The sequence below is a fragment of the Ranitomeya imitator genome, chromosome 2 (genome assembly GCF_032444005.1).
Source record: "Ranitomeya imitator isolate aRanImi1 chromosome 2, aRanImi1.pri, whole genome shotgun sequence".
Lineage (NCBI taxonomy): Eukaryota > Metazoa > Chordata > Amphibia > Anura > Dendrobatidae > Ranitomeya > Ranitomeya imitator.
Window position 1 is genome coordinate 124479149 of NC_091283.1, and position 12530 is coordinate 124491678.

General features: G+C 42.7%; 1 protein-coding gene across 1 annotated transcript in view; it reads left to right on the forward strand.

Annotated features, from left to right (window-relative positions):
• Positions 1-840: 840 nt before the first annotated feature.
• ZC4H2 (zinc finger C4H2-type containing) overlaps positions 841-12530 on the forward strand; it is a 73779-nt gene continuing 62089 nt past the window's right edge. Inside the window, exon 1 of the mRNA XM_069747201.1 lies at positions 841-1097. Coding sequence (XP_069603302.1) covers positions 1045-1097 — 53 coding nt within the window. The 5' untranslated portion in view covers positions 841-1044. The remainder of the gene's footprint in view (positions 1098-12530) is intronic.

The following is a 12530-nucleotide window of genomic DNA, read 5'->3' on the forward strand; positions in this document are numbered from 1 at the left end:
CAGTGATGGTATATGAGGCCCTATAGTGCACAGTGTTGGTATTTGAGGCCCTATAGTGCAGTGATGGTATATGAGGCCCTATAGTGCACAGTGATATTATATGAGGCCCTATAGTGCAGTGATGGTATATGAGGCCCTATAGTGCAGTGATGTTATATGAGGCCCTATAGTGCACAGTGTTGGTATATGAGGCCATATAGTGCAGTGATGGTATATGAGGCCCTATAGTGCACAGTGATGTTATATGAGGCCCTATAGTGCAGTGATGTTATATGAGGCCCTATAGTGCACAGTGTTGGTATATGAGGCCATATAGTGCAGTGATGGTATATGAGGCCCTATAGTGCACAGTGATGTTATATGAGGCCCTATAGTGCAGTGATGGTATATGAGGCCCTATAGTGCACAGTGATGTTATATGAGGCCCTATAGTGCACAGTGATATTATATGAGGTCAGTTACTTCACAACTTTGATACATTTTCTGCCATTTTATAGAGAGCAGGACATCGGTTCTCCTCTATGTATTACATGGCTCTGGTCTTCACAAATGATTGAGTGCCATCAATAAGACCCTCCACTGCAGTGCCAGCCGGAGCCCCTCCATTCCTTCCCTCACACTAATAAGCCCTTGATGAATGGCGAGCGCAGTGAGGCAGTGACGAGGACATTAGCATTCTCCTCCGGCGCCGCCACACACTCTCATTAGTGAGGCTAATAGCTGCCGCTCCGCCGCCTCCTCTGCTGTCAGCCCCTTCACATCATTAGCTCCAGCAGCAAATTGATGAACACTGGGATGTTCTGCACAGCGCTGGGAGGCAGCAGGAAGTGAAGGGAGAGGAGGCGCGCGGTGTCTTCTGGGAGATGTAGTCCTTGTATCCTCCACGGCCAGCAGAGACACCTTGGGACGGACTATATTTCCCGGCAGCCCCAGGGAGCGTCACTTTTCTGGGTCTCAGCCTGTGCTTACATTTGTACCCATTGTATTGTTGTGCTGGATTTGCCCGTACATTTCAGTGGTGAGCTGCAGTGCAGAGCGCCGAGTATGGGCGACGAGCAGGAGATCATGTGCAAGCTGGAGAGCATCAAGGAGATCAGGTGAGGACGCGGGGAGCATTGTCCCTGAGCCCCGGTGTGCGCCTGGACGGTCATTGCACCACTCTTCTACTCAAGCACCATTCTTATTCAATCTGATTTTTGTTAATGGTCAGATCATAGTTATTTTGGGATTGTTCACCATTTTTTTTAAATTTTTAATATATATATCCATTTCTTCATTCAATCTCATGATTTATGCAGCCTAGACAAGATGGTCAGATAACTAGCGACAGTAACCAGAGTCATTGATCATCATTGATTGATCTGAATAGTAATATTTGATCTGACGGCCATTCATTCTCTGATCTGAGGGTATAAGTGATCGCCGGCTCATTAACCCCCACCATGGGGATAATAATGGTTAATTTGCTAGAATGCACAGTATTGTGTGGTGATCCGGCTGCCCTTCTGCCCCGTCTTAAGCTGGTTTCACATTTGCGTTTTTTGGCGCTGCGTTTTAGCGCAAAAAAAGCATGCGTTTTTTTCCCTATATTTAACATAAAAAATGCATGCATTTTTTTTTGTATGTGTTTTGCCGCGTTTGACGACGCATGTGTCGTTTCTCTGCTTGCGTTTGGTTGCAGAAATGCAACATGTAGTAATTTCTAGAGGTGTTTTTTTTGCGGCAAAAAAAACCTATTGCTGTCTATGTAAAGGCATGCGTTTATAGCACATGCGTTTTTAAACGCATGCGCATGCGTTTCCATAGAAAAAAACAAGTCTACACACTGATAAGCCACCCCCCACCATCAAAGTGATAAAGGGATCCAAACCCTAACCCAAACCCTAACCCTAGGGATCTAAACCGTAACCCTAACCCTAGGGATCCTAACCCTAGCTATTTCTAGTGGGTTTTCTAGTTGATTTTGATGATTGGCAGCTGTCACACACTTCTCATCATGCGTTTCAAAAACGCAAATGCAGGAAAAAACGCCTGTAAACGCGTCAAAACACAGCGTTTTTTTTACTGCATACAAAAACGCATGCGTCTAAAAAACGCAGCGTTTGCACGCGTTTACATGCGTTTTTTTCACCACCTGCGTTTGCGTTTTTAACGCAAATGTGAAACCAGCCTTACACTTCAGACTCATTTATGCTGTTACTGACCATCAGTTTCTATATTCTGGGAAAATGGAGATGAAGAAACTTCCATGAAAGCCCAATGTTGTGTCTATTATGGGCCAGTCCCTTGTTGCATTTGTCTCTATGTTGTCTACCTTTTTTGTTTTCAGGCAGTTTTTTTTTTGGTCTTTGCACCAAATTCTTCTTCTTCAATTGCTCCCATTTTAACATTTATTTTGTCATCCGGATGTTTTTATGGTATATTCATTATTTGCCACCGTGCAGAAGTTTTGGGGCGAATATTCCCCAGTTCCAACCCCTCCTCCATAATCGAACAGCCGTCGGACGAGGATCACAACGCAATGCTCGGACTGGCCGATGGCTCTTCCGAACTAGAAACACATGTAGTTGTCACGCTTGGCTCAGGAGAGCTGCCGGCCAGTCCGAGCATTGCGTTGTGATCCTCGCCTGAGTCACACAGCTGTCTAACTCTTCCTTCATCTGGAGTAATAGTTTTTGTATGGTGCAAATGTTAGATTTGCTTCCAACATTTTACCGCATCGTCTAACATTTTGTGCTCAATAAAGGTAAAGATAAAAAATATTTTGTTTTTTTTTTTATTTCGTTCATGAACCGGCATGACCCATTTTAAAGAATTTGGCCTTTAAAAACTGCAATGAATACCATCAAATTAAAAAAGATGACAAATTATGAATACGTCCCTATGCACTCTGAGTGTGTGCCTGATAGTGATGAGCGAATGTGCTCTGATTAGGTGTTATCTGAGCATGCTCATGTGCTAACCGAGTGTCCTCCAAAAAATATATTCTACACCCCTGCGGCTGCATGTCTCGCTTCTGTTCGACAGCCGGGAGACATGCAGGCAATCACTGCATGTGTTGTAGCTGTTGAACAGCCGGGAGACTTGCCGTCGCAGGGATGAAGTCACTCGGTTAGGACAAGCATGCTCAGATAACACCTTATCCCATCACTAGTGGACGAACAAGTGTTTCAATATTTTCAAAAGTAGTCAACTGATTGTGATTGATCTCAGTAGTGAAATTGGATATTTAGACCTTGTTGTAGCTAACTGACCATTATGCGATCTATAGAATAAATATACATTGTGGTGTATGACACTCCATAAAGTCACTTCAAGTAAAGGGGTTAATTCTTGTGTAGAGCAGTGGGGGAGTATATTCACTGATGTCACAATGGAGCCGGTCAGGGGGCTCGCACTCCTTTCATTGGCCTTTAATTGTCTGTTGTCCCTGTACAATAGCTGGAAGCCTTTCCTATAGAGTCAGTGAATCTGTGGACAATGGAAGAAGGCAGTAAATGCATCTGCTGTCACTGATTAGTATTCCCTTCCCCATTACCATGGCCATGCTACAGTCCTCCTGAAGTGTTGCTCCTCTGTATCCTCCTTTTAGTTTTTCCTAATGTATATTCATGTTGATAGAATATATTTAGCTTGTTTGTGTATCCCGGTCTTCTCTTTATATTGTTTCAGCACATTGATATGACCTTGTGTTTACCAAATGTGGATAACATGGAAAAGCATTGTGCACGGCAGTTCCTGAATAATGTGCTTTCTCAGCTAAGTTGTGCTAATAATTAGGTGGAAAATGTAATTGCTACGGTTTTTCCACTACAAACAAACACCACACTGGGTGGCAAGGCTCTCCTGCCAGAATTGCTTCCTTTGATTCTCCACCAAGAATGTGACCGTGGGATACAATGCGCCGTTTGTGGCAGTCTGTGTTCTGCATATGAAACCGTCTGTAAGACCAAAGTGAATTTTTCTGTTTTTTTTTTTATCTATTGAGAATTGGTTATAAAACGGCAGAAGCTATTGGTGTGCTATCTTTTTGATAAATTTGTTTCCCACCTAGCTCAAGAAATGGGCCCCTGTCTTGCACGATTGCTAATGGAGAGATGGTAGCGCATGGGTGGTTTTCTCCTTTCATCTCCATTATGGCGCAGTCGGATGACTTTATTAATCAGCGAGATGGGATCGCAATGCTCGGACTGGCCGGCGGCTCTACCTACCCGAGCGTGACAGTTGCACAGGAATACACAAAGCTGCTACATTCGGGTGGGGGAGAGCTGCCGGCCGGTCCGCGCACTGCGTTCCAATTTACGGCCCGACTGATGCCTCATGAAAATAATTACGTAAGATCACTCTGCTAATTTTTAGAACTGCCATAGAAGTAAAGGGGGAGAACTGCACGCTGCAATGGCGCAAGCTGCGTTCTTTAAATAGATGGGATCCGCATCTATTGGACATAAATGGAAATGGCTGTGATGAGAATTTCTTTCAAAGAGGTTTTCTAGGCTTAAGGTATCGATGACCCATGTAAAGCTGATGTAGTCAGAAATAGTCACTACACAGTGAATAGTCACGAAACTGAAAGTGGCCGATTGGCACCTCCGACTTTAAGAGAACCTGTCCCTTGCTCAAAAATCGAATTAAGTACCTTGTAAAAATCCCAGAGCTTCCCTTATTCTTCCATTTTTTTTTTTTCATTTTGTACAGCGTCACTTTTATGAAGATATTCACGTTTGTTGCTTTTTGGAGCGCATTATGTGAAATCTCTGCTTTCAGTCCATCTGGGCATTACTTAAGAGTATTTTTCCAGGGGAGTATCATTTCATCTCCCCCTCCCAGGCTCTGCCGATTGCAGCTCACCAGCTGATCTTGTAGTCCAAGCAGTCACAGGCAATGGGGACTTGTGATTAGCAGTGTATGGGAGGGCTGAAAGCCATGCCCCCAGACAAGACTCTGAAGAAACACCCAATTGGACTGCAAGTAGAAATTTCGTAAAGTGCACTCCAAAGGCATTAAATGTGAATATCTTAGCCAAAAGCAGCATAGCTGACAAATTCATAGTGATTTAAGCCAAAAAAAAAATGGTGTACAGTAAGACAGAAATGTATTCCAGTCTACATCTGCAGTATGTAATTTAGTGGCGCGCAGCAGCTGAAAGATGCACCAAATTCATTAAAGAGGTTGTTCCACGATCAAAGTGCATTTTAATTGATGTATATTGGAATAATTCTACTTTTCACCATTGGATGTGTTGAATAAAAAAAGTTCCTGTGCTGAGCTAATCTTATGACTGTGACCCTGCTATGTACTGTGCAATGGCTGTGTCCAACCATGCAGATATGCTCCAGTTCATGGCACATATATGTCACTTGTGATAAGTGAGTATACAGACAGAACAGCAGGGGCTCACACCTGTTGCTGTCTGAGGTAAGCAATTTCTCTGCCTGTTTTATCACAGGAGGGAGTGTTTCTGCCGCATCAATATTCATGTGAGCTCGTCATAAATCTAGCCAGTGACATTTAGCTTAGCAGCCACTGGAGCAAGTAACAGTACATAGTAGGGCACATGTATAAGATTATCTCATCTCAGCACAGGAACTTTTTTTTTTTTAACCCATCCAATTGTGGAACTTATCCTTTATTAAGAATGGCAAACAAAACACCAGTCTTGAAGAATTGGGGCTAAACAGTTTCTAATGGAAAACTCCTGCTTTTCTTTAAACTTCACAACTGAGTACAATAATAATGGAATGTATGACCAAGATATTTCGAAGGGATGTAAAGTAGGTCATTGTATATTGGTTCTTTATAGCTGTCGAAAGATCTTAAAATAATATACAGGGCTGCAGGCGACTTCAAAGGCGGCTTCCCTTCTAATACGTCAGCGCTCTACAGGCTGCTGCCTACGTCAGTCCATAGTCTGTGAATGGGATGCACAGTATAGACTGTTATAAGCAGCCTGCATTTAGTGGCTTATCTGCCAGGGACCGGACTGAATAGTCTTCATAGGGGATCTAGAGCGAGACGTGTTATGGTGATTGAAGCTTGGTCATGTGTCCCATAGATTCTCCAGTCATTACCATATGGTAATTCCTTAAGGCAGTCTCACACGTCTAGATAATTCCGATACCGGAAAAATCGGTACCGGAATTATCTGTGTCCGTGTGCCCATGCTTTTCTGTGGCAGATCAGTGTGGCACACGTGCGGCACACGTGTGCCGCCCGTGTGCCCACTGGGTACCACACACACCGTGCAGGAGACAGCGCTGAAGTTTAGCGCTGTCCCCTGCATCTGGTGCTGAAGCCCCATTCATATCTTCCCTGCAGCAGCGTTTGCTGTAGAGAAGATATGAATAATCCTTTTTTTTTTTTGTTTCTCGTTTTTAAAATAAAGCTCCATGTCCCCACCCCCCTCCCACCCCCTGTACTGTAGCGCTGTCTCCTGCACGGCACACGGACTGCACACGGACAACGTTCGTGTGCGGTACGTGTTTTACACGGACCCATTGACTTTAATGGGTCCGTGTAATACGTGCGCTCCCACGAACACTGACATGTCTCCGTGTTTGGCACACGGAGACACGGTCCGCAAAAAATCAATGACATCTGCACAGATGCATTGATTTCAATGTGTCTATGTGTGTCAGTGGCTCAGGTACGTGAGGAAACTGTCACTTCACGTACCGGAGCCACTGACGTGTGAAACCGGCCTTAGGCAGCATGTTTTCTTTACTTTTCAGGTCCCATGATGAGTATATGGTGCATTTTTGGAAGCTGCAGATTTGCTGACCTAATTAGCTAATTAAGGCTATTTGCGTTATTTTATTGTGGTTTTTATTTTAGTTTTATAGAACTTTTTTATTTTTTGATGATATTTATGTGGATTTTTTTTTTGTGCTGCGTTTTAGCTACATGTTTTCTGCGGGTGTGCACCCAAAAATACAATAAAAATCTTAGGCTAAGTCCACACAGGGCGTTTTTGCGTCTTTTTTTTTTATGCATTTTTTATGCTAATTTTCAGCTGCTTCTTACAGTACCAGCAAAGCCTATGCGATTTTGTTGTCATCGGTATTTTGTGCTTTGGATGGTTTTTTGGACATAGAGCATATCACGTATTTCAGCTTTTTTCACCCATTGAATAGAATGGGAAAAAAGTATGAAAAAAAAAAAAACACAGCAAGACCCGCTTTTTGCGACCGAATCTTTCCTGTCGAGTACTCTGGTTTTGCTGCAGAAAAAAATGCAGGAAAAACACCCAGTGTGAACTTCGCCTTACTGATTTTTATTTTTTTGTATATTATTTTTTTTTTTTGCTGCATTTTTGTGCTGTTTTTCCTTTTTATCTGATGCATTTTCTCTGCAGTTTTGTTGCAGCGCTTTTAATGTTATTGTTTTTAGTACACAAACACTTTGATTCTACACTGAAAATACGCAACTGTGTTTTTTTTTTTTCAGGCTGTCCATAAGCAAAACCTTATAGAGAACAATTGCACCCAAAAAATGCAGCAAATTTTCTGCACAAAAACGCAGCCGGAAAAAAAAGGCAGTATTTCCCTCTTCTCTTTCAAGCCTCTCATAACCCACAATTAAAACTCATATCTACCTCAAGGGGAATTGACAGCGCAGCGGCCATGAGATTTATATGAATTACATGCACTTAACTAAAAATATAAAAGCAATGAAGAAACTAGAAAAATGGTCAATAATAAAGATGATCTTATGAAAGTAAAAAAAACTTGGGTAAAGACATGTCTGGAATTGTGGTAGCAATAAAGAAAACAAGCAGATACACGAAAATAAAAACAATAAAAGACAGGTATTTAAAGTGACGTGTGCAAAGGAAGCTACTAAGGTATCAAAGTGTAGGTACACCGTACTCTGTACTGACCACTTCTAGTTTTCCAGCCCTATAGCGGCTTGTTTTTCTTGCAGGACGAGTTGCACTTTTGAATTACATCATTTATTCTGCCACATATTGTACTGGCAAATGGGAAAAAATTCCAAGTGCGATGAGATTGCAGAAAAAGTATAATTCCGCAACTTTTTTTTTTTTACCATGTTCAAAATATGGTAAAACTGACCTGGCAATATGATTCCCCAGGTCAGTCCGAGTACACAAATATCAAACGTGTGTAGTTGTTTTTTGTTTTTTTTTTCCTTTTTTTTCTTAAATCAATTCACTTTTGTCACCATATTCTGAGACCCATAGCGCTGTAATTTTGCAGTATCTGGGGGCTTATTTTTCTGCGCCCTGAGCTGACGATTTTACTGATGCCATATTGGGGTAGATACGATGATATGATCGCCTCTTACTGCAATGTTGCAGCGACCAAAAAACATTAATTCCGGCGTTTTTGTTTTTTTTCCATTTCGTTACGCATCGTTTACCCATTGGATTAATTTATTATACGTTTTGATGGGCGATGAGTTCAACTTTTTTTTTTTTATTTATTGTATTTAATAGTCCGATCGCCTACGCTATACATAGCAGTCAATTACAGTAGGATTGTGATGACAGGCATAGGGGTCTCCTGGCTGGCCGGGCCACCCATCAGCACTGACTGACACTCCTTCTCCATGGGGGCTAGCTGTCAGTGTTGGAGGGGTGGTTACACCCGCTGCTCCTTACACTGTGTTCCAAATTATTATGCAACTTGGATTTAAGTGTCATAAAGATTTAATTGTTTTGTTTTTCAAATAAACCCATGGATGCTATTGTGTCTCAGGGCTCAATGGTTCACTGAAATCAATCTTAAACACGTGATAATTAGTTTTCCAGGTGATTCTAATTAAAGGAAATCTACTTAAAAATTATGTTCCACATTATTAAGCAGGCCACAGGTTTCAAGTAACATTGGAACTAAAAAGGATCTCTCTGCGGCTGAAAAGCATTAAATAGTGCAATGCCTTGGACAAGGTATGAAAACATTAGATATTCCACGAAAACTTAAGAGTGGTCATCATACTGTGAAGAGATTTGTGACTGAAACAGAGCACAGAGTTCATGCAGATAAAGGCATAATGAGGAAGGTTTCTGCCAGACAAATTCATGAGATTAAGAGAGCAGCTGCCAAAATACCATTACAAAGCAGAAAACAGTTATTTGAAGCTGCTGGTGCCTCTGGAGTCCCTCGAACCTCAAGGTGTAGGATCCTTCAAAGGCTTGCTGTGGTGCATAAACCTAATATTCAGCCACCCTTAAACAGTGTTCACAAGCAGAAATGGTTAAAGTGGGCCCAGACATACATGAAAACTAATTTCCAAATAGTCTTGTTTACTGATGAGTGTCAAGCAACCCTGGATGGAGTAGTGGATGGTTGGTGGAGGCCACAATGTCCCAACAAGGCTGCGACGTCAGCAAGGAGGTGGAGGAGTCATGTTTTGGGCCAGAATCATGGGGAAACAGCTGGTAGGAAGCTTTAAGGTTCCTGAAGGTGTGAAAATGACCTCTGCAAAGTATTTAGAGTTTCTGACTGACAACTTTCTTCCATGGTCTAAAAAGCAGAAACGTGCCGTCAGGAGCAAAATCATCTTCATGAATGACAATGCCCCATCTCATACTGCAAAGAAAACCTCGGAGTCATTGGCTGCTATGGGCATAAAAGGAGATAACCTCATGGTGTGGCCACCATCTTCCCCTGGCCTCGACCGTACAGAGAACCTTTGGAGTATCATCAAGCAAAAGATCTATGAGGGTGGGAGGCCATTCACATCAAAACAGCAGCTCTGGGAGGCTATTCTGACTTCATGCAAAGAAATACAAGCAGAAACTCTCCAAAAACTCAAGTTCAATGGATGCAAGAATTGTGAAGGTGATATCAAAGAAGGGGTCCTATGTTAACATGTAACTTGGCCTGTTAGGAGGTTTTGGAGTTAATAGCTGTTTTGTTCAGTGACCTCCTAATGCTGCAAATTCAACAAATGAGCATTCACTATCAAATGTATAGAAATTCTACTGTGCCTAATAATTTGGAACAGTGCATTTTGAGTTTTTATTTATTTTGGAAATTATACTGTTATAATTGGGAGGTTTCTTCAATAAAATTCGATGTATAATCTAACGGGTGATGACTTTTATTAGACTGACTGTCATTTGCACCGACCATTTAGGAAAATCCGATAAAAATATAATTTGCATAATAATTTGGAACACAGTGTATACTCCGAGTGGTGACCGAAACCACAACTCTGCAGGGGAAAATAAAGTTAATTTTCTCCCTGCAGCGTTCAGCTAAGTGCGGACCCCAGGCAGGTTGCTAACATTATAAACTGCAGATTAATCCCACATCTGCAGGTTAATAGCCTTTTTCTGATGGCAGGCTCCCATTAATATGCTAAAGTGCCCTGGATTTAATACCCCTACTAGGAATGACGTTCCTCTTTGGCGGGCCGTCTAGCTTCTGAACTCTGCACTATATTTAGAGCTCCTATATCCATTCTGTACTCTGTGTGGCCTATTCTTGGGGCAGGCATGTTTGCACAGCTGTATGCACGTTACAGTGGCGTAACTTGAAACTCATGGGCCCTGATGCGAAAGCTCCAACAGCGCCCCCAAATATTTTAAATCTTTAATAGCAATAGTCTTTTTCTTTAGGCCAAAGGGACTTTAGGGCCCCCTAGACTCCAGGGCCCGGGTGCGATTGCAACCCCTGTACCTATTATAGTTACACCCCTGCACGGTTATATTATTGATATTCAGTACACGTTCTGACGTTCGCAGTAACCCCATGGGGTAGAATTACTTTAGCGTTGTGTCATGATGCAAGTATCAGGTTTGTTAATTGACAAAATAACATTCATGCTGTCCGTCTGGGGTGGAAAAGTAATGTTCCCAAGGGGTCACATGAGAAGCTGTGACCTGCTGCGGAGGGCCGAACCAACAGGCTGAAAGTCATTTTGCTTATCGTTAATAATAAAAATAATAATAATAATATTACAAATTTGTATCACTTAATATTGAGCAGAATTCAGTATGCCAACTACATGCTAATACTTGTTAAGTATTATTGTAACACTAGTTGGAGGCCCGATTCGAACGCATCGGGTATTCTAGAATATGCATGTCCATGTAGTATATTGCCCAGCCACGTAGTATATTGCCCAGCCACGTAGTATATTGCCCAGCCACGTAGTATATTGCCCAGCCACGTAGTATATTGCCCAGCTATGTAGTATATAGCACAGCCCACGTAGTATATAGCACAGCCCACGTAGTATATAGCACAGCCCATGTAGTATATAGCACAGCCCACGTAGTATATAGCAATGTGGGCATCATATCCCTGTTTAATTTTTTATTTTTTTTAAATAAAAAATAGTTATATATTCACCTTCCGGAGTCTCCGGATCCAAGCGAAGCGGTTACCGACGCTCCTCGCGTGCTCCGGTCTCAAGAGTGCATTGCGGTCTCGCGAGATGACGTAGCGGTCTTGCAAGACCGCTACGTCATTATCTCGCGAGATCACAGCATGGACCGGTTACCGGAGCGTCGCGAGCGGGAAAGGCCTGTTGTGGATCCGAGGGGCCGACGGACGGTGAGTATATAACGATTTTATTTATTTATTTTTTTTTTTAACATTAGATCTTTTTACTATTGATGCCGCATAGGCAGCATCAATAGTAAAACGTTGGTCACACAGGGTTAATAGCAGCGTTAACCGAGTGCGTTGCACCGCGGCATAGTGCGGTCGGTTAACGCTGCCATTAACCCTGTGTGAGCGCTGACTGGAGGGGGGTATGGACTGTGCCCGTCACTGGTTGGTCGTGGCTGTTTTGCCGCGATCAATCAGCGACTTGGATTTCCATGACAGACAGAGGCCGCGACCAATGAATATCCGTGACAGACAGAAGGACAGACAGAAAGACGGAAGTGACCCTTAGACAATTATATAGTAGATGTATTCTTACCTGTAGCAGCTAATCAAAACCTTATTGTTTTTTTTTTTTTTTTAAAGGGTTTATTTTAAGCAACGCACTGTATAAGGTACAATGCAAAAACAATATATTTTTCTTCCTTTTATAAATAAAAAAAAAAACAACAAAACAAACTATTTCCCCTGATGGTCTGCTCTGGTCTCTGCAGAGTGTGGACTGAGACTCTGCGCAGCAAGCTCCGTCTAGTGATGTCATCGCTCCCGCTACGCGGAGACTCGGGCAGGCTGATTGGTGGCACAGGGAGCTGATGGGTCCCCGTTCCACCATTGTATTCAACGGTATCTACATTCAAGAATGTTGATGCTGGAGGGCGGCAGTGTGCTGTGTCCATCACTTTGTCTGTCCAGCAGCCAAAGGGCTGGATATGGCCCACACTTTGCCCAGGTCTCCTCTTCATTTTTACATACTGGTGTTTGTGAATGCTTACGGTTGCACAAATTAATTTAGGGGCTTTCAAGATGAAAATTGATAATTATGGGTTAAACTAAGCTTTATTCAGTCGCCATGACAGCACAACGAGAGAGGGGATCCGCCCTTCAGGGACAGGAAACCTCAGACATAAAAAGGGCGGCACCTCACTCCCCCGCCAGTTGGTTTCCTGTCCC